We start from the raw sequence: 23,478 nt of genomic DNA, 5'->3' as shown, positions 1-23,478 counted from the left end.
TTATCTTGTCATAATTTGGCTAATAATAGTCTTGTTTTTAACATGATTTGTTATGAGGAAAATTTTTATTAGAATTAGATTCTTATCTGAGCTTCAGGTCTTGATAACAAAATTTAAACCATGAAATTATAATGTAAAGGACCCGAAAGTTTATGAAACTTAAAAATTTTTTGATTCAAATAATTTATCAATAGAGCTTCTTATCTTTTATTCTAGGATTTATGGGATTAGTTATGATATAGATATATTACAAGATGGATAGATAAGGATAAGTTCAAATCTAATTAATAAATTGCATTTTCTGTATAATTTAGTAGAATTGAAGTTCCCCAGAGTAATTATCAGAACTAGAGTAAGAAAACTTCGTTACTGTTTAATTATATAAGTTTGTTTTATTATGTTTTCTAGAAACTTACTAAAAATAAGTGTCAATATTTGATATAAATTTTATTAATTATTTTTATATAACGTTGCTTGATAAATAAAGCAGGCAATGTTGTATGGCTAGTAGTTCGTAATACTGGATTAATTTAATTCAGTTATTTATACTTAAGAATGCGATTGTGTAAAACGATCGAAAGTTTGCATATATTAACGCTTATAAGTATAATTTACATTAAACAAAAGCATAAAATAAAAAGTCGCCGCAATTAATCTTTCTATTAAAATTTTTTTCAATCTTTTAGTTATTATCGGATATTATAATTATTGCAGAATATATACCTGTAAAATTTTTAAAAAATTATAAGGTTATGATAAGTCAAAAGATAAGTCAAATATAATCAGGAAAGGAATATACTAAAAAAGATTCAAAAACAAACTTTATTTTTAAACATATATAAAGTACATTACTATGTTACATAGTTCCGTCAAAATGGCTATTACCTAATTTTTTCATTCACATTTTGGCCAGCTAGATGGAATGTACGAATCCGAAATGTGCGAAACTCAAATAATCTTCCATTGCACTCGCGAATTAAATCATTTAAGAGTCATGTTGCAGCTTGGGTTGGCGACAAAAGAGGGAGAAAATGTCCTGTCATAGAGCTTCTTAACCTAGCACTGAAAATAAAAATTAAAAAACAGTTAATTATATACTAAAAATTAAATAGTTTTTTTCCTTTTAAATACGATTTTTCAGAATAATTTGAAGGTATTTTATTTTTTTAATCTGTATTCCGAATCGTCATAGTTGGAAAAACTTATCAAAATTCGATACAGATACGAATTTGTTTTGAGTATTGAATAATGAAAAAGACTCGAGATACTTTTTTTTTTTTTTTTTAAATTTTGCTATTATAAGAACGGGACCAGTAGTTGATCAATTCCAATTTTAATCTAACTTTCAATGGTTAGACAACCTCACAAGTCACGATGTTACACCATTAAGTGAATTACTCTAATCGAAGTATCTAAAAGTAGGCTTATCACGTTTCTGGTGTAGTTCTAATCTCTCTCTGGGGCGAGAATATTTATTCTGCAACATAATTTTCCACTTTGCTGCTATATAGTTGGATTGCGCATGATGACCATCGGGTGGAGCAAGTCCAATGTGAATAAACATTTGACTATTTCAGTCTCTGGAGATGATCTACAGAATTCCATTTACACTTCTCTAATGTATCTTGGGTGTTATATTATAGGCAATTGTCAGAACTGTATGTTCGAATTATCTATAATTATATTCTCTTGATTATAAAATAGATCTTTTAACATTCTCGAAGCACATGTATTGAATCCATTTAGACGATAAGAATGTTAATATAGGGCAATTAACATTAGGAATATTTTTAATTGAGTAATCATGATAATTGATATTTTAATTGAATAAAAATGACAAACGTTGAGAACATTTCCTAAAATAGATAGAAACATTCTGAATTTTTATCGCGTAAACTTTTGTGAAGCTTTTACTAGTGAAAACATCCTTTTTAGGCATTTGTTATTTTCAATAGAAACTTCATAGAAAGTTTAAAAGGCTGTTGACATTTGTTTGAAAGATGTTTCCACAGTTGTATTGTAAAGATAAACTTTGCTTCTTGAGTAATCAAGTGTTTTTAATCGAAATTTGTTTATATTGTGAAATGTTTCGTGATTTTTTTTTTTTTTTTTTTTTTTGAAATTCGAAATTTTCTGGTAGAAGTGAGATTTTGTCTTTTATGTATAGAAAATCCTTGAAAAGTCAACACAAATAAGCTCAGTTTGCAACAAATTTTGTGACTGACTGATCTACAAATCTTTAATACAGATTATTATTAGAACTTATAATGATTTTATCGTTTAAGTCATCTTATAAGCATTATATTTTACTTTATTTAAAATAAGACTATAATGCAGTTCTATTGTAGTTTAGATAAATATCTGAACCTCAGCATCAATGCGTTTATTAGAAGTTCCTTTCTGTATAGCAATTTTAAACGAACAATTGTTTGCTGTAGGCAATATATTTATGACTTATATACTTCCTCTGTGTAATTTATAGTTTTAGATTTATTTGGCATGCTTCTATCAGTTCCTATCATCATAATCAGATAAAGAAAATTTTGAAATGCATTTAAACTAAAAAGATTTTAAATCTAGCTTTTCAACATTTCGTCTCTTAAAAATAATTGACTGGTCTAATGAATTTAAAAAAAACACAAATAAAATTTCATACTATATTTTGTAATGATTCTAGACACGCGTTAATATTTTTGTTTTAAAATTTATATATATATTTTTACTTATAAATTTTACATCTTCAGCTGGATGTTAGAGGTGCGACTTCTTTACACTCCATTCTTAGCTATTAGTTTTTCTTGGCCACACACAAAGCTCGTTATATTAAAATTAACTTCAGGCATATTATAGGTGTAACAATAAAAAATATGATAAATTGATAAGCAGAAAAATAGCATGTAAATTAATTCACTATTATAGTTAATAAGATAATTCTATAGCTGACTCTTTTCACAGATTCATTCACCTGGTCCGGATTAGACAGCAGATGGGATGAGTCACACCTTCTGTGATAATTATCTCTACCTGCAGATTTTATCCTTGTGTAATGTTTTATTTTTTAACTGCAAATGGTAGAATAGCTATTAAATGTTTTCTGATGATTTATTGTTGCAGTATTTCGAGATTATAATATCTTATTTGGCATTATTCTTTACATATGTTGTCGAAGAGTTTGCTATACACCTTATTAGACTTTATGTGGGTGGCATAAAAGACATGACAAGCTGAACCATAAAAGGTAAACGATCTGTTCTCGATATCCATATAAATATATAACAATACAAGGTCAAATGATTAAAAGGCATTTTGATTTTCATGTAACAATACATTCTTTTTTTCTTGATAAACAACGTAGATAGAGATTTAAGATGTCATTATGTATTAAAGAACAACGTAAAATAGAGCTTATAAATATTAATAAATTGGTAATGTTGTTATATTGCATCCTGTTTTACAAGAATTTTATTGGATGCCGTAACCTATTATAAAATTCAATTATTTGTATTTTAGTCCATAGTGTTATTTAAATATTGAAAAGTTTATAACCTATATTATTTTTTATAGTAATTTTCAAAGACTAAATTGGGAATTTATGCAAGATTACGAAGTTTATATAATTAGACTATAATTTTATCTGGAATTATTTGATAACTTTTACAAGTATACGGTTACTTTAGCTCACTATTTGTTTTAAACTTGATGTTGTTTTCGGTGTTTTGATAATATGACAGGAATTTTAATAATACATTTTATTATTTCCAATTTTTATTAATATTTATATTAACTTCCATTTAAAATAACTTTCAAGAATAGAAATCCTTAAAATATTTTATTTTATAAAAATCTTAGAGTAGCTTTAAATGCCCAAGGGTTTATATAAGCTATTTTAAGGATTTTAAGGATTACATACAGATCTGATTATTTATAAAAATCCGACAACTTCATAAATACTATGTATGAAGATGTTGGAGGTAAATTAGAATAAATAGAAAAGTGAAGTCGAGCATAATGTAAATTAATGTATTTAATGAAAGATTAGAAAAGTTTTGATTCTTATAAGTGTCTTTTATGAATCACCATCACTAATCAACAATTTACGAATCCTTAATAGATTTAGTCACGAGGTGGAGCCCTGTTATTTGAACTTCAATCTGGCAACCAGAACGGTAATAATATCCCAATTTCCTCCCATCCAAGCTGGAGTCGGATTCATCCGATCTGTTATTAGACAAGCAACGCATGCTACAACACGTGACGATGACACACCCTCTGATTTCCACGTCTGTCGTGATGCGGAACGTGACATCACGCGAAGGAGACCTATTAAAGGGAGATTCTTGTAAGAACTATTTCGTGACATCTGTGATTATCTAAGACAATAAAACTTTACAGAATGAAATTGCATATCCATAGGTATTACGCATTAAATCTGCATAATTTATAAAATAAAATAATATATCTTAAAATAAATTATTAAATGTCTTAGGTTAATGCTTATGCTTGTTTGAATATAATACAACTGTTGATAGAAATACAACACGGAAAAATTGCGGGAATGAATGAGAATAAATTAAGAAAACACGAATAAAGATTGACCTACAGATACTAAATCAAGGGAACCCAAGATATAAATTAAGTTATAGATGAAGATAATACACCAGGTGAAGATTAAGCTAGAGATAGAGACTACAGTTAGGTTACAATTAGATGACAATTAAAAGATACATGAGAGGTTAATGATTGTTAATGATAATATCTGTAGGCCTATTCCAAGTCTTAAGACTTTTCCTCTTTAATGGTCTGGAGTATTTCATATTAAGAAACTTTTGGAATTGCACGAAATGATTCTGTAATTCATAAGTGTATAATTAAAATAGGTTGAAATTTTTGCATTTTCCATTAAGAACAGAGTACATCATCGAAAAACATTATTTAAAATTGATAACATTACTAAATGAAAAATAGTTTTAGCTCATAGAGTCTAAGAAAAACAGTATGATTTTTCACATATTAAAGGAATTAATTAAAACAATTTCAGTATCTATCAATAATTATAATAATAGCTATTATTATGTAAGTTATATTTTTTTAAATATGAAATTTCCAATTATCTAGCATTAGCAATTGAATTATAATTTTACCACGTACAATAGGGCAATTGAAAAATTCAGAGAAATAATGGTGAAACAAGATGAAAACATTATTAAAATGTAATTTGAGTTACAGTTTTTATAAATTATTCTATAGAATTGTTAACTATCGTTTAAAAACTCACAGAAAATTATGTTTTTGGAAGTTTGATTTGAATTAAACTGGAATTTTTTGCATGGAGAAGTATACTTGAAAGCTTTAAAGATGATAACACCTTAATTTTCTCCGTCGTTAAATAAGTGATTAATTTATTCTTACTTTATGCTGATGACAAAATTCACGATGAGAGTTTTGGGATAATTCGAACGCCTCTTCTTATCTGATTGGTGTCAAAGATAAGGCATTCCCCTCAATATTGACAGAAAATGTTTCTGTTCACTTATTTCCTCATCTTGATACATCTTTCGCCTCTTCTCCATCAATCATTCATCCATCAGTCAAGTGTTGTCTTACTCAGTGTTGGCATCTCTTTTTTTTCTAATTTTCCATTCACTTTGCATCTTACATTCTGATGAATATTAAGTTAGTTGTTCGAATATTCAGAATAATTTGCTCCATATTTATATGTGAATCTTCCTGATTCTAAAAATTTCTTGATGAAAATGTGGGATGTTAGAGATGAAATTTATATTAATGCATTCAGGTCGATTATTTAACCTAGAACTAGACTGAATTTTTAGTTAATTCTCTATTAAAGATCTTTAAGGAAAAGCAGTGGCGCCGATTTTTAACCACTTTTCCAATTAGGCGTCGACAAAATGGAGACAATGCATTATTAACCATATCAGAGAAAACTATAATTAGATTAGAATAATCGTCGTTTGGAAAGTCGCACCTTTTTTCCCTTTTTTTTCCCCTTCACTCCACCCTACCTATAAGGAGAAAGATAGGAAGCGATAAAATTTTCATTTCCTAACATAGAAAGAATATCTACAAAATGATTTCTGTGTCCACGCTTCGTGAATATTTAATAGTTTATTTGCCATTTCTACCAAGATGGTATTTTCTTGGTTTAAAGAAATGCATATGAATGAATAAACATTTATCTCGTTATATATATATAATATATTTTCTTGTAAATAAATTAGTTCTCTATTTCTTTTATATTATTATTACCTGTCAAATTTTTGATAACATGATTCGAAAATGTACTGTACAAATACTATTTTACCAAATTCTCACTTGTATGACTTTCGGGTCGATGCCTCGCATGACACTTTATGAAATGGAATTTATCATTAATCACCTGTAAACATTGGGATGATTAATGGCAATTTAGAAATGGGTTAAGATATGATTTACATTAGCATTTCCTTAATAAGGTAAAAAAAAAATTGCTGAAAATTAATTAACTAGGTTTTTACAATTTTCATTTTTTACTAGATTTTTTAAAAATAATAAGATAATAACTTTTGGAGAAATTAGCTTATAAGCCTACATTTAAATCTTGTAGTCGTTACTACAGTCACTTAAACATTTCGTGCACTCTCCCCAAATGACACTTAATGGCATCTTATATGGTCACCTTCATAGATAATAAGAGAAAACGAGACAGGGTGACAACTATTTGGCCTAACCGCTCCCTTTTCTAGAAAACTCCGACTTCTGATCAAGTGCTGAAATGTATATTCAAGCTTACTTCAAGCTATTCTCCATCTGTTAACTTAAGATAAATTATTGAATACGTACAGTACATTCTATTGACAAAATTATTATATTGTACAGTATTAATTAAAGAAGTCAGAGAATTATACTAAATATTATTAACTATATTATTCTGTCGGAAATATTTTGCTGTTTATAATGATTTTCAATATTTTTTCTATATAAATTTTTTAATTTAACAATTATCATGTAAATAGTTTTTCACTTTATTTTTATTTATTTTTTTTATATTTTCGATCAAACCAGTAGAGGCCATATTGATAGAAATTATAGAGAGGATAAACTCCACCTAAGCTAGCATTTATCGACTTCCCAAAAGTACACCTGCCTATCATATCTGAAAAGGAAAGATATAAAATACAACCTACAAATATTTATCAAAAAATTAAAATTAAATGTTTTATAGTAATAAAATGTTCCACCCACGAATTATATTATTTATAGAAAACACTCTTCACAAAATAACCCTACCATTAAATTTTGCATTACAGTGATGAGGTCATACTGTACACATTATACTTAAGTAGCTTTATATAAGCTGTATGTTTTCAATCAGGTTTTAAGGGAATTTATCTTAACTGATTTCCTATGAGAAATAATTTATCTGTTGGTTTTAACGCTGAAACCCGTTAAATTTTCTTCTTTTTCATAATCTTTTGTAAATTTATTTTATAAAGATGTAAATAATTAATTAAAATTGAAAAATTTTGTTTTCAACAGATAATTTTTGAATATTTTAAATCGTTAAAGGAGAAGTATTGTTAAAACAATATAAAAATAAGGGGTATTAATGTATATGTAAGCAAATTTAACATTAATTTGCTTAAATAGTTTAACAAACTAGAAAATACTGTACATAAGAACTTTATATTATGTATCACTTGAATTACACTTAACATTATAAAACATTATAAGAAACAGAAATTATAAACGTATTTCTAATTACTCTTCTGTTTAAAGCAGTTTCTCATTACTTTAATTAAAATTTATTTGATTATTTTATCAAAACTAGCTGATAATCAAAATAAACATGTTAAGCAGCTGTGTCAATACAGTATATAGAATCTTAAATAAAATAGTTAAACTAATTAATAAATTAAATTATCGAATTTAAGAGAAAGTAATTATCTTTTAAATGATTTTCAAATTTCAACTTTCCATAGTAGATATATGTAATTAAATTACTCACTTAAATATCTTTTTTGTTATTACTTTGAGTTGACAAATTTTTAATGCAAATTATAGATTTGATATATATAACGATTTTTGATATAAAAATAAAATTTTGCGTAATTTAACTAATTTGTTAGTAATTTGTCAAATTACTTTACGCAAAAACTAACATTACATTCAGAGACTTGTGTCTAGCTAACAGCTCAAAACAAACATAACGATTACAGAAGTATATTGCATAAAATATTGTTATAATTCTTTATAAATAATGCAAATGTTTTTTTATATTTCCTTATCGTATTTTATTCTTTTGTCGGCCATAAATGAAGCTTTCTGCAATCTAGATAACCCAGATTTACTAATATCAATATTACTCTAATATAAAATATGGTATTAGAAAGAAAAAAGGTTATATGCATATTAGATCCCATATAAATCATTCTATTCTTCTAAATTACTATTCTCTTCACTATAATTATCTTCACTTTTCTGTAGCATAGTCTAATGAACATTCTTATTTAGGTGGTGAAGCATAAGCTAGTTATAATATTTATTCATTAATAATTCATATAGGCTTACATATTAGTATAACCTTGACAAATCTGTATGTAAAGGTTTACTATTAGAATAAATCTATTGTTTTAATTGAAACTATTGTCCGTCTAATCTATTGTTTCTCATCTAAAAATTTTACTAATATAACAAACATGGCATTCTTTTAAATCCTGGTTAGTGGTCCTGAAAAGTTTATTAATTTAATAATGATTTAATTCTAATTATTAAAAATAAGTATATAAGTATATAGTATTTCGAATTATATCGTTTTAACAATAAATGAGGTAAGGTAAATTGCTTTTTTTAATCAATTAATTATTTATTTTTTGATGATTTATTGATAACGTTTATAAGGCTTCTTGTCATTCCAAATAGTTTTAATTATAATCTTTATTAAATATTATTTATATTTATTTAAGAATGTAAAATAAAATAGCTTTTACTGTACCTTTGAATGTGGAAAATTAATTCATAAAAATTTTTTGCTTGAGTTTTTTATAGTGGATTTGTGTTAGCGTAATGTATTGTTTATGAAATATATGTTCGCAAAATTATTGTTCTAGTATTTAGATAATTTACTTCGTAAAACTTTATATGAAAGGCCGACGAAATTATCAATTTTGTTTTCGAAGTATAAAAATACATTTACAACGAAGGTGAAAGAAGAAAATAACCTGCTTAAACCATGATCCGTTTGTAGGATTTTTCAAGATTTCAAACCATTTCTGAAGATATTGTTTAATAAATCATCTAAAATTTTGAATGCTTAAAATAAATGGTGAAGACGGTAAAGCTGTGATTAATTTTCATCTAAAATTTTCGAATTTAATTTAATTTTCATGTTCTTTTATTTCAACTATGTTTGTTCCGTTTTCAGGAAAAGTTTATTATTAATAATAATTCTGTAATTTCCTTGGTTTCACTTCGTTTCTGTTCATGTAAAGTTAGAAAAATAACTTTTCAAGGATAATATTTTCCGAATTTAGTGCTTCCGGCGGCTATGGATGGAATCATTTATTCTATCTACAGATCAAAACAGATGCAGATGGTGAATTCATAGAGCATCTGTGTTTTTCGTCAAGTTCGACGAGTCCATTGAATTGTCCATCACGTTTTTAAGGACATTAGCCAAGACATTCCACTCTAAGTGTCTTGAGAAGCTAGTTTTACTGCGCCAATACTCTACAATTACACAGCCACCACCTTACTCCATGACGCCCTTATTCGGCTGGTCAAAGAGCCGATTGAAGGTTGAAGAGTTTTATATTCTCACCCCGAAGAGAACAGTCGGCTAGATTATGGCAAAGAAACATCGTAAAGACTCCACACTAGTGATTTATACTCACCTTTCACGTCCCGTCCCCGCGGAAATGTTGGGGAGAAGTGTGAAGTCCTCGGGGTTGGAGGTTGACATAACTGAGACTCGTTCGAATATTTACTCTGTTACAAATTACCGATATTCTCTCTGGCCTCTTCTTACTCTCCGGACCTCCTTTCTCTCAATATTTATCGACCAACAAATTATACGAATTCCCCTCCGTTTGAGAGTTAGAATGGTCTTTTGTAGGGGCGATAAATAGTTGGGCCTGGTTTGTGGAGTCTTAACAAGTCTATGATAACTATTAAAATGCGATCATTCCCAGTCGAAATATTTTTAGTGATCAGATTATTTCTTAATATTCCGAATCAATTAGATCGACTTTTAACATGGCCTACAAGATCGTATTTAGATATGTTTGAATGTACAGATGTTTGGATTATTATCTTAATTACGGATGATAGTCATTCTAATTATATATGACTATTGGGATAAAACATAGTCTAAATTAAGCTATATTTTTTTCCTATAAAATTACTAATTTTTAAATTACAATTGTAAACGTACTTTCTTGCCAATAATTACACGCTTGGCGCGTTTTGATGAATAATTTATCATTTTAAATATCGGAATTATTAATATTTCATAACATTAAAAAGTAGACTTTTATATGAAGGTGTTAATGACATGTATAACCAATGAATTAAAAAAATGTTCTCACCTGGCTGTTTTTTCTAATTGTTGATGTTGACTTCTAATCGCCATTCTATTCACGTGTACGGGAATTGGTACGACAATTTTGGGTGCATTTGGATTACTAGATGATCTTCCAGAAGATAGTCCAGCTTTTACTCTTTTCCACTTCGCCCTTCTGTTTTGAAACCAAATCTTCACTTGAACTTCGCTGAGTTTTAGGGAATGAGCTATTTGGGACCTTTCTGTTAGTGATAAGTATTTTTTGGAATGAAATTCTTTCTCCAATTCTAATAACTGTTCACTTGTAAATGCTGTTCTTCTTCTTCTTGATTTATTAGGTTGACAATTGGAACGGGGAGATTCCGACTCAGAAGATGGCGGGGATGCTGCATTCTGACGACTAGATGAGTTGTTTGCTGGCGTGAACGACACTCCTATGAAACATACATATCGTGTTTTATTACCTTAATGGCATTTAGACATTGTTATAAAAATAAAATAGACTAGATGTTTTTCAGGTTAGGGCGGGACCTATGCTTTTTACTACAGCAAAATTTACTTTACTCTTTGCATTATTTTAATTATGTTAGTTAGCTTTAATGGCGATTTTACTGGCATATTAAATAGTTAATATTTTAACAAATATGTAAATTTTACAATACGATTTTGGATGTTTATTGAACGTAATTTTGAATCTTTAAAGTGTAAAAATCGTTTATTTTTATCGCCAATAATAACAGTCTATCAGTGCAAAGTACTCGTTTTCGTAGCTTATAAGAGGCCGTTACAATTTATATGGTTCTAAGTTCTGAATCAACCAATGGACTTGGACTATATGTTAAAAGGTTAATGGTTTGGCTGTTAATATTAATCAGATCGTATGTGGGCTTTTCATATATGTGTCTACACGAAATTCTTTCCTACATAACTATCCTCTTTTTAATCTAAAAAGTTTGGACCTGTTCGTTTCTAATAATTTAAGGAACTATATAAAAATATGTAGAATTTTTATTTATTTTGAGATGTAATCGGATACAACAACTGCGGTGTAACAGATTTTTTTTTATGGAGATTAATAATGAATCGGAATGTTACTCGGCTAAAAGAAAGGAAAGAAAATATGCAATTACTAGTAACTTTTAGTGCGAATTCTGTAACAAGTACTTTTAATAAATCAATCGAAGTTCATAAAAAATTCAGAAAAGAAAGACCGCAACAAATGTTTAAAAAGAGCAACCCATAGTAGACAGGTTTTCAGATGGATTCTAATGACGACTGGTCCAAGAAGCTTAGATGTCCGCCGTCCCCGCCAGGCTTAGTCCATTGTCGGTTGATTTGTGGTCCCTGCTGCTGTTTACATAGCTGCAGCTAGGGTTAGTGTGGAAACTTAAGCGAGTCGTGACCAACCGAAAGTTACAGCCCATGCCATTGCAATGCACATTTTTGCATGTCCCCACACAAACCCATTTAAAAAGCTATCAATAACGCACGGCACAGTACAAAAGTTGCTTTTGGCATGTTTATAGAATAGCAATATGCAGAACGGAAAATAAATTTTGTATTAGTATATGTTCAAAGAGGCCCAGAGTTTTGGGTTGCGATATCAAATTTCTCTTCAGTCACTGATGTTAAAGTAGAGATAGTTGTTTGGAATTCTTGTTCGTAGTCGATTGGTCGCGTTAAGCGCAACGCAACACCTCGAGCTAATAAGAAATTTTGACAGATATTTTGATAATATCAGCCTTATACATAACCGTAACATTTATTCGCTAGAAAGCTATTAATTCTTAGTATGACAGCGAATGAGGGTAAAGTAGCACGCGATTTCTTCAGATCGAGTGAGATATACAAGAAAGGTGTTTCCATCGCATTGGTTTGTCTTTTTAAAAGCATCTTAATGATTTTTACATCGCTAAAAAATCACCCTATTTAACCCAATCGTTTTCTCTGATAAATATTCTTCATGCACGAAAATGTTTCAAAATACTTTAACGCTTTTCCTTTTTTCTCCTCCTTAATGGTATGTTTGGTTTGAGGAACATCTGCTTGCCATGCTTGAACCTATGCAATTCTACTTTAAAGTACCTGACTGCTCCTTATATTGCAGTTCTTACAAAGACAAATATGTTTATTTCCTAATCATGCTATTTATAACGACGATTTCATAAAAATATTTCTCTCCGAATTATTCCAACATGATTTTGTAGAAGAAATCTCTTTCTCATTGAAAGTAATAGTTTCGCGAGAAAACTTAAAAGTGTTTTAAAGTTAATTTATTGATATTTATTATTTAATAAATTATTTATGTACATATTTATATTTAATAAACTATTAAATAAGTAATTAGATCATCATTTTTAAAATTTTAGTACTGCGTTACTTCCTTGCAAATTATGGAAGAATTGATGGTGAGTCTTACTTTTTTATTTTTATAATTCCGCTATTTACAGTTTAAACAATTATATTTTAAATTATTAATCGAAATAATCAACAGACAAATATATAAAACAGAAATTCGTTATTTTTTCTTGGTTTTTTTTTAATCAGAAACGTAAAGAGAATTAAACTTGTTCCGACATGAGAACTACTGACAACAATGACCATGATCACCCCCATTTTCACCCCCTACTTCCCGCTATGTCTTAAACTGTAATCTGACTACTTGCACGCGTCTTACCACGGAAACTGTCACCGATATAACTTCAAGTGTCTAACTTGATAAACCAATCTTGTTTTGTTGGTACCTCCGTCTTTGGAACATCGATGTCGAAAGAGAGAACGATAAATACTTAACGAATATATACATATAGTAGGCCTAAAATAATCGTTTTATAATATTTAGTAAGCCAACAAGTTCAATGTACACTTTGAAACGTGTTATGAATTATTGTTTGTATACGAAATAAACTAATGTAGTTTGTTGCAGACAGACGGAACACCAAAATTTCATTTCATATTTACAGTCGTAAAGTTGGACAGAATATATTTTAAAATATATATTTTCGAACTATGCATATTCTAAAATAATTTATGAATATAAGAACTTTAGTTTTAGTATATAAAGTTTTACATCCCGTTGTATCAAAGCTTTGTTTTACATTCAAAAAGTACAAGACTAGTAACTTATGCACAATGATATTGATAATAACCAACGAAAATTATAATTAGGTCTTTATTAATTAAGAATAATATAAAATTATGTTTTATATTTTCTAAAAAAATGAATGAATTCGTTTAGGGAATATTACTACAGTAAATTCTTAAATATTTCATTAAAAATTAGGCATAAGAAGAACTTAAGAACGATTAGGGGGACTAGAAACATTGCTGAATGAAAGAATTAATTGTAGAAGTTCTTCAGTTGACCGCACGTAATTATGTGACAAATATTCTATACACGTATATCCCGCTTAAAACTCATCACCCATTGATTATAGGTCTTGCTTTTGAGGGTTATAATTGGATTTACTGCACAAAATTACTTAATATAACTCTCTTAAATTGATATTTATTATTTTCGAGATTTCGTGAGAATGTTTGAAAATTTCTATTGAATAAATAATCCAATGCCATTTTTGTTTTGTGTCTATAAAAATTATATAATATTAATGTTCAGTTATTTAATTATAAGATTTTTAATTCACTTTAAAAACCATTTCTGCACCATGGTTTGTTTTAGAATAGCATGCTTTGTTTATACAAGAAACTTTTGTTATATTCTTTTAGGAACCGAGATTCAATGTTTCAGAAAGTGGTGTGCAACATTAGATAAGAAGCTCTGTTCACGAATAGGATTATTTTGGAACTTAAATCAATAGTGAAGCAGGATTTTATTTTTATTTGTTTATTTTTTGATGTAAGCAGTTGCTTAATTGCATCCTTTAGAAGAAAAATGATCACAGTAAAGAACTTGTTTCTTTTATTAATTAGGAATTAGCGAGGGATATGAATTAGTTTTTTAATTCTAATCTTTTGAATATTTAAAGTTTAAAAATGTTGAATCTGTTATTTCAAACTGTTATTTTTTAGGAATTTATTTCTACGTTAATTTATTTAAATTAATTAAAAAATTAACAATTATTTGTAACGAAAAGAAAAGATCTTTTATGTAACGAATAATTCTGTTAAAGCCTTTAATTTATTCCATATTATAATAAATAAATCTTATATTTGTGAAAATTCTTTTTATATCCCGATTTAGTTTATTACTAAAAGACTGCTGTGTTTAATGAATTTAAAATAGCATTTTGTCTGTGTGAGCAAAGTTAATACTTCATATTTAAATTGAACTATTAAAAACAGAACTTTAACTTTTGAAATTAATGATATAATAATCGTATATTTTGCATATTTAGGAAAGATATTCGAAAGGAATTATTAGGAACTTTAACACAGTGAAAAGTATATTGAATATAGTGCTAAATGCACTGAAATACTCAAATATTTAAGACTGTCGATTGAATAATAATCGAAATATTCACTTACCGAGATTATAGTCGACGGATTCGGATACAGATTCCGAAGGAGAACTCCGATCGGGATGTGGAAGTCCAGAGCAGGAATGTTCAGATTCTAGATCGAAGGGCGACACTCCTTCTTTCGGTCCAGGAAGACCTAAAACCGAACCGGGGAAAGCCGATGCCGAAGGTCCGAGGCAAGGCCGGGGAGGTGTTCGACAAACAACAGGGCCCGATGTCAGTGGGAGGACGGGCACTAGTCCGGCCGGATGAGGAAAATATACCAATCCATTATAGAAGAGCGGCACCGGAAGAGCAGCCGTTGCGGGTCTTGTTGGCGACACGAGTGAGTCTACGGAGAAAGATGTCCTGGTGGTTTTCGCCTGCTGCATGGGCAGTCACTTAACTGTATCAGTTAACGGTGTTTAGGCCTAACAACGTGTCATTCTTTCTCACTAGGAGAAGTGGCGTGACCTAGTTGCCGATTCCAACATCAACTCTCTTCTTATTGGTCGCTTACATTTGAAGATAACGGGTTATTTTCTAGCTATTGGCCGAGTCGCGTCACGTGCATTCTGAGAATGGAAAGTAAACAACTGCGTCCGAAGCACGAGAGGGCCCACCTAATCCACGTGGTTGGTCTGATACCTCGCCCGGAATTGGTTGGAAAACGTCCGTACCTCCGGCTAAAATTGCTTAGGACTAAGTCGAACGACGAAACGAGTCTATAAATCAACTTTTTAAAGTTTAATGTTGGAGAAGAACATTTTAATATTTATTCTCTGTTTAAAAACAGAAAAATAATGATAAAAATTTTAATATGTTTTTTTATATATTAATTTTTATAGCTTATTTTTTAATAAAAAGCTATAAAAGTTTATTTTAAGACGGATATAACTGGAGGGCCACATTATAGTCTGTTAATGTGTTACAAATATTCTGTATAATTATTTTTTTAATTTATTTGTTATTTGATTAATTAATAGAGCTGTTCTTTTTCATTATCGATCGAAGATAAAGTTAAATTTGTTTAATTAATAGGCCTAAACACTTTATCATACCTAAACGAGATATTGTCAGAACTTCCGGACGTCGTATGGGAACAGTCGAATTATCATTTATAATCTTAATTTGGAGAAATTGTTTGCATGCCGAAATTTAACAGTGGTTATTATTTTTATAATTTAATAGATTCAAATAATTTAAATTAATAAATCAAAAGATGAATTTAAATTTTGTATTAACTAATTTTTTATGCATTGGCTCTTAAGACAGGTTGTTAGGAAGACAATTGATTTTATTTTAATAGTCTATCGAAACCATAAAAAATTTGTAGTGTAAAGTTGTAGTTTCTTGTTTTTTCTGAATGTTTTCTTAATAGATCTTGTAGGATTTTCTGTACTAGGAGCAGGTGTTATAAATCTGATGTAGGCCTATAAGACTATAAGATAATTGCTTGCGGTAAACGGTTAAACGCTTATAACAATGTAACTGGTGATGTTTCAAATTCCAGTTCGGAGAGGGTCTTTTGCCGCCACCTGGCGTGTCGGAGAACCACCCATGACCTTTGACCATTTGATCTTCTAATCCATCTCACGTCCAACCATCTGCACCAAATCAGACCCGCGCATGCGTGCAGGTGTGAAAATTACAAGCGGTTGAGACCGCATAATAACTCTTATCTGCCAGAGGTATCTGGTAGTCAGCAGTGATGTTGCTAGAGATGGACTCTGTCATTATAGACGTCCAGCTCGTTCTCACGTCAGCTATTGCTCGGAATGGAACGAATTACAAAGAAGAATATAATAGGCTCTATAAATAATTATTTCTTAGCGAGGTTTTACTATCTTCCTATTTAATAGGCTTCTAATAACCTTTATATAAGTCAATCACGGTTCTTTAGTTAAATATCTAGCGGTAAAGTTACATATTTTGTAAGAAAACCGCAGTTTTTTTATCTAGTAAATTTGATCAAAATCCCTAAATAGTTTCTGAGTTATTCACGGCGAAAAAGCGGTTCTTGTTGAAGCTATAATTTACATAATAGTATATTCAAATATACTTTTTTAAACATAAAGGCATTTTTTTCCGATAAAATATTCTGGGATAGTGACTCCGAGTAATGGGTGTTAAACTGACAATGACGTGTGACTAAATGGAAGTTATATGTGCGGCTGGAAGGTGCCGATTCTGTCCATTTTTTATGCGATGGCTGGGAGGACTGAGGAGGAGAATGCATCTATCAATTCTTGTATCCTGTCCAACCCTAAGGCTGGTGTCTGGGTATCAATTAGAACTAAGTAGCGTGACAGAAGTGTTGTCACGGGAATCAAACAATGGAACAACCATACACTATCTGACAATTTTAACAGGTGTTGCCGACCCGTGCTCGAGTGTAAAGACGAATAATAAATCTGTACAATAGACAAAGGTGATTGTCTATGTATAAACTTATGACAGATTCGAGCGTGTTCTTCTTTATTAAACAGCGATTACCTAAAATATTGTTCATTGTCTCTTTCCGAAAAAAGATTAAAGTAAAATTATTATTTCCTCTTTAACTGTATTAAATTTAAAATTATGTAAAGGAAAATACATTTAATTTGTCGAATTATTAATTAATATAAAACTTTCTATGTTGATTAATTTGTTGATAGAATATAAAGTTTTACTGAATGTATTAAATTCATTAATATTATTACTTCATTTTACATTATTCCTACAAATATCATTGAACATTTTTTTTAAAATAGAAGTAACCTATTGAGAGAAGATACAGTGATAATGAGCTAAAATGATAGCAGCTGGCTTATACTGTATTAAAAAAAAATAAAGATAACAAGGTGAGAAGTAAAAAACTGTTTAGATAAATCAGATATAAAATTAAAAGATTTTTCTTTAAAAATCACAAAAATTTTAACTATTACATTCATTATTAAATTTAATTCTACTTTAATAATGAATTATGAAAACTTAAATATAATTAATAAATAACATTGTACAAATAGTATATTAAATTTTATAATAATTTATATATCAATTGAGTCATAATAACTCTTAAAATATTTTTATTGAACTCTTTTGTTGAAACTGATGTTAAAAATTTGCTATCACTGCCTTATATTACTATTAATAGCATGTAATATATGAATAAAAAGTAACGTTGGTAGATAACATCTAATTACTACATGTTTTTTATTCTTTTTAAATTTTTTTCCTTAAGAATTCAATATATTTACACTCCTCCATTCATATAATCCGGACGCTAAAAATCATATGGTCCGTACAAGTGTTGTGAAACTTGATGTTGCACGCCATAAATTAAGGCTGGGCACCGCTGCTCTAAGCGAGAGATATTAATAAGCGTTCTAGCCTTGTCTCCATGTTTAGTGACCAGATTATATCAGTTTTTCTGTGGTGCTTAGTAGGCCTGCTTCAATTATTCCAAACTCGTTCTCATTCAAAAATGCAAACGCCATCTCTCCGATGACACATAGCTAAATCATTCCCTAACGAGGATGGGACATCTTAAACCATCTTTATAACGCTAATAATTCGAAATTGAAACTGCTGTCAAAATGCACAACTGAAGGAAAAAAAAAAAAAAATGTTACCAATGAAGAAACAGAGGAGAGAAAAAAAATCCGGCAATCTTTCTGACTAAGACAGATGCGATAATTAGCGGTTAGCAGCATTACACCTGCGGCGCTTATTTTCAGATGCCTCTAGCTGATGACAGCGACTTGAGGCGTGAAAACGCCAGATCAATCGCTTGTTTTGTGTTTGTTGCGCACTCGAGATTTCTGTCAACGCCATCAGACAAAATGAGAATCTAATGATGACTTGGATTGGTCTCCTTAACGACTCTTCCAATACCAGATAGGCCAGATTGGAGCCTCAGAGAAAACAGCATTTTTTTTCTTGTAATTTTTTTTTCCTAACTAGGACCTTATTAAGACCTACTAATTTTTATGAAATTGCAAAGTCTCTATGTTAAACACTACTGCCGACTGTCTCAATTGACAAATAAATGAGCTAAATTTTGATATGCTGTATGATATGTAACACGATACTTGTCAAGATATCAGCATTTTTGTCATCTTGTTATCATGCCTAAAATATACAAAACACGAGGAATTGCCGATAATTAGATTTCATGTAAACTTTTTTAGACAATAGTTTAGTTTGAATGAATAGCCTGAAGTAAGATTACTTGATTAAGATTAGATTTATAAATAAGTTTTTGGCAAAATTATTTTTACGTTTTATGAAAAGTCAATAAAAGTATCATTTTATTGTATTAATTAAATATTATATTGGCTTTTAATATAGAGATCCTCCGACTTAAGAACTAAGAATTAAATAATAATAAATTAATGCTGTACACACAAAAATATGTAAAGGGACAAGTTATGTTATGCCTAAAAAATTTATTTTCAGTTTTTGTTTTGCCGTAATATAAATCTAACTTAACTTTTTTAAACTGTTTTATCGTGTATTTTAATCATTTTAGTCTTAAAGACTAATAAAGATCCAATTAAATTCTAATTATTTGCATTATAACTTTCTGCTTTCGAAAGTTTCTTTAGCACCTTAATATACATTTAAACAATTATTGTTTGGTATCATTTTACTTATTTTTGTTCAGCTGGAACAAACAATACATTTTTATACCATAAATAATTAGAAACATTATTCACTAAGATAAACTGAAATGCAAATTACACCAATGCATTTGTTAATGAATTTTTTTTAGTTATATAAAAAGATAAGTGGCTCGAAGAAATAAATAATTTGAAAATAAGAGAGAGTGGAATGGATGGCACCAAAGGCCGATCTCTGACTTCAGGCCATATCCTCTGCAGAAACAGTTAACCGGAATGCAGACCGGTCCAGAATCCAAACCAAAAGTGTGAACCACCGACACCCGGGTTAGGTTAATTATGTTTAAACTGAAGGTAATCGCCAGCTAATTACAGTCAGTGAGCGCCAACAACCGCGTCCCCTCGGTGTTAAAGCACACCCGATTCGTCACACCGCCACCCTATAATTTCCCATCCGTGTACACCACGCCGCCTGGTGGTATAATTGCGCAACTATTTTGCCAAGCCTAGCATTAAACGTGTTTATTTCCATTCGGCAAACTTAATCGACGCATATCATTACATCCAATTAATCATCCACCAATGGTGCCACAATATAATCGTTATGGCGGGTATATCACGCCCACTTTTCCATCTCTTGTGACTTGGCAACGTTCTAACAAGACGACTTTTTAACAATCGGCCCTCCATAAACCAACACGTAGCAGACGGTGGCCGTTTGATCTTGACGTTCTTCTTGCTGCCATCTGATAAATACCAACTGCCTTTTGCTCGTTTATCAAAGAATGATGAAAGCTCGCCATCTTGCCAACTATTCTAGCTTTATTTATGGACGCATTTGAATTTCTTCTTAAATATCGTCTATCAGTCTGACTCCCTTATCTAATTTCTTTGGTTCGTAAGAAGTCGATAAAATATTACAGCGAGCTTTAGATAAAAACACTACGAGACAGGAAAGTGTAAAGCTATCTATTTTGAGATTTTTCCCTGTTAAATGTAACATGATTAGTTAATATTTTTCTGTTTCGTATACATTTACTTTCACAATTAACTTCACTTTACTGTTAAACTGAATAAGTTCTATGAAAATGTTACCAAGTTTTATTCTGTTATATGTTTTAATAATACTTAAAAATCTAATATACTATTCTGTCATCTCATAACACAATAATCTTATAATACAAGTACATTATATAGTAAGTAACATTACATTGTACGGTACATTATATATAAGTAACAATGTTTCTTTCTAAGTAAGATTATTAAATGAGAAATGAATTTATACTTTGTTATTAATGAAAAATGAATATAAAATTTTAAAAGGAACCAAGTATGCAGGAATCGAGATAAATTTCTTAAATGAAGTTTGTTGACACCTTGAATATCTTTATTGTATTCTTGAGTTACGCTTTGCTCATTACATTCTTAATTTGTTGTAAGATTATTTACTATTATAATTATTGATAAATTGAAGATTTATGGGTTGATATCAATCATCTATTTTGATGAATCAATGTAGATATTTTACTTTATTTATTAAAGAACTTATCTATTAAAGCGCTGAAATTACGGTGTTAGGTAGAGATCAATCAGAATTTATGGAAACTCAGTAGCTTAATATTAATAGAATATCTAAGAAATGCCTAGAGAGTTTTTAAGTATATACTTATTAAGAGAGACACTTAGGAACTAATACGATTTGTTATAAAGGGATAATACTAATCCTTTAATTTTTCTATTACAATAATGAATGGCTGCATACATTTTAATAAGATGTTATTAATTTTTTTATGTCTTTAGGCCAAAATATGTATAGTAACTCTTCTATAACTTCATTAGAATAACATTAACGAAGATTTTAGAAAAAAATTGCTTTATGTTTATTAATGTAGAGTAACACCGTGAAAATTATATCATTAAAATGATATAAATTACTAGTAACATTTTGAAAATACATTAAATCACGCATGCAGCGCCATCTGTCGGGAAAAATTTGTTTTCATTATAATTTTTATTTTGAATTCTGAGCACTATAAATGATAATTTCTTGGTCGTTACTATTGTTGTTTTTATATGATTCACTTATTAATTAAAGACAATTTGAATTCAACCAAGCATTTAGTTCCGTTAGATTACATCACAACTCTCATTATTAACTGATAAACATCTGAAAATGTTTTGTTGTCTGTATTTGATTTGGTCTCTCAAAATTATCTAGAAGATCACTTCTAAAATTCATATAATTATTTATTAACCTTCTGTCCAAATCTCTACGTAGGAGGTTATCTTTAGAAAGGTAATTGACTGTAATATTATAATAGCTTTCGATTTATTCTTACTTAAAATTCTTTTAATCATTTTTTCCCCCTCAGTAAGAATTTATGAAGTAAATTTTCCTTCATAAATTCATAAATAAATTAAATATTTGAAAGAATTCTTTTATTTCATTACGAAATATTTAATATCTGATGTAATTGTAAAGTATGAAATATAAAGCAAATTTAAATAATAATAATAATAATAATAATAATTTGAAAAATTAGAAGCAAAAGGTTGAAATAAAATTTTCGAAATATAGCATTGGATTAATGTGGGAAACGTTTTTAAATTAAATTTTAAATGAACATAATACTTGAGAGGTTGATGAAATAATCTTTTATCTTTTTTAAAATAAATTGACTTTAAAAATTTAATAATAGTTTTTGATATTATAAACTCTTAAGATATATTGGACGATATAAGAATTTTATTTAAAAAATATTATTTAGAATTTTTAAAATGAATGAAATACTTATTTAATTTAAATAAGGACAAAGAGGCAGTATAAAACTAAAATAACTCTATTAATAGATATTTTAACAGCATTTGCTTACACAAAATCATATATATATATATATATTTATATGGTTTTGGTTTTCTAATTAGCAAAGAGAGGATGATTTTCAATATTTTTCATTTTTTTTTCTTTTCCTGTCTTTATCGCAGAAACGATCATTTTTCTTTCATAAGTTTGTCTTTGCAAAATTACTTTATAATTTTTCTTATATTGAATAGATAAATAAAGATAAATACATCCTCTCTTTGCTAATTAGAAACTATAGCAGTATAATATGTCCTGTTAATAGACAAGGTACAGTGCAAATAGACAATATAAAAACAAAAAAGTAAAATATTGAATAGATTTTAAAAAATAATAAAAATAAAATTAAAATTCTGAACAAGGAAAAGTGATGACAAATGATAAGTATATAAATAAAGATAGCAGTCACACAATGAGAAAAAAAACTAAATCAGAATAGATTATAGTAATTTGAATATGGCAAATGATGACATTAGCAGTGATGAAAATGCTGGCAGGTGCTAGATTGTTGAATGTGAGACCAAAGTTAGGATAATTGATGACAGAAACAAATTTAAATTTTGTGCGAAGAGAGTTGCTTTCCGGTTTTTTAATATCTAAATATGTTTAATTAGAATTTAAACTCCATATTATTTATTATTTTGCTTTCAGCGGACAGACTAATCTTAATGGAAGTCACAAAACGAATTCGATTACTTAACCGAGTATATTCTTGTTAAAATTAATATTTCATTACGTTAAATGAAAATATGACGCATGAAAAGTTTTAAAGCCTCTGTTATAATTTGAATATTATAAATCTGAATTAATCTTACTTTTTGATAGAAGAAACTTTCATATAGAAACAGTAATGAAAAATTTAGAGTTAAAACTTTCTATCGAATAAAATAATATTTTCTTTGTTATACTGAAACACTAATTGCAATGGCAAAATCTTAAGTAATTTAATTAACAATCGAAAACTAAAGATTATATTATAATAATAATTATTTTTTGTTT

At 28.9% G+C, this 23,478-nt stretch overlaps 1 protein-coding gene and 1 long non-coding RNA gene across 3 annotated transcripts; one reads left to right on the top strand and one right to left on the bottom strand.

Moving 5' to 3' along the window:
* Positions 1–806: 806 nt before the first annotated feature.
* On the bottom strand, positions 807–15,574 carry LOC136983486 (homeobox protein GBX-2-like). Its single transcript, XM_067280243.1, has 3 exons — positions 15,044–15,574; positions 10,584–10,992; positions 807–1,062 (listed from the first exon to the last, which is right to left on the bottom strand). Exons 1-3 carry the CDS (start codon positions 15,405–15,407, stop codon positions 993–995), a joined length of 843 nt encoding a protein of 280 aa, XP_067136344.1. The 5' UTR covers positions 15,408–15,574; the 3' UTR covers positions 807–992.
* On the top strand, positions 2,538–12,967 carry LOC136983493 (uncharacterized). Of its 2 annotated transcripts, none has more exons than XR_010882052.1 (3): positions 2,538–3,238; positions 4,112–4,661; positions 12,928–12,967. It is a non-coding gene; the product is annotated as an uncharacterized lncRNA (long non-coding RNA). The 2 variants fall into 2 exon arrangements; XR_010882053.1 differs by lacking the exon at positions 12,928–12,967 and having other exon boundaries at positions 2,538–3,071; positions 3,170–3,238; positions 4,112–5,554.
* Positions 15,575–23,478: the final 7,904 nt, after the last annotated feature.

This window comes from Centruroides vittatus, unplaced genomic scaffold (genome assembly GCF_030686945.1).
Source record: "Centruroides vittatus isolate TY-2023 unplaced genomic scaffold, ASM3068694v2 contig_12, whole genome shotgun sequence".
Lineage (NCBI taxonomy): Eukaryota > Metazoa > Arthropoda > Arachnida > Scorpiones > Buthidae > Centruroides > Centruroides vittatus.
Note: the sequence above shows the minus strand (reverse complement) of the source record. Positions and strands in the feature narration are given on the sequence as shown.

Bases quoted from the DNA above. Each gene is read 5' to 3' on its own strand.
- LOC136983486 (XM_067280243.1), bottom strand. From the start codon at position 15,407: ATGCAGCAGGCGAAAACCACCAGGACATCTTTCTCCGTAGACTCACTC. The intron at 10,993-15,043 runs GTAAGTGAATAT...TATGTTTCATAG, and splicing joins ATCCGTCGACTATAATCTCG to GAGTGTCGTTCACGCCAGCA. The intron at 1,063-10,583 runs GTGAGAACATTT...TTTTATTTTCAG, and splicing joins CAATTAGAAAAAACAGCCAG to TGCTAGGTTAAGAAGCTCTA.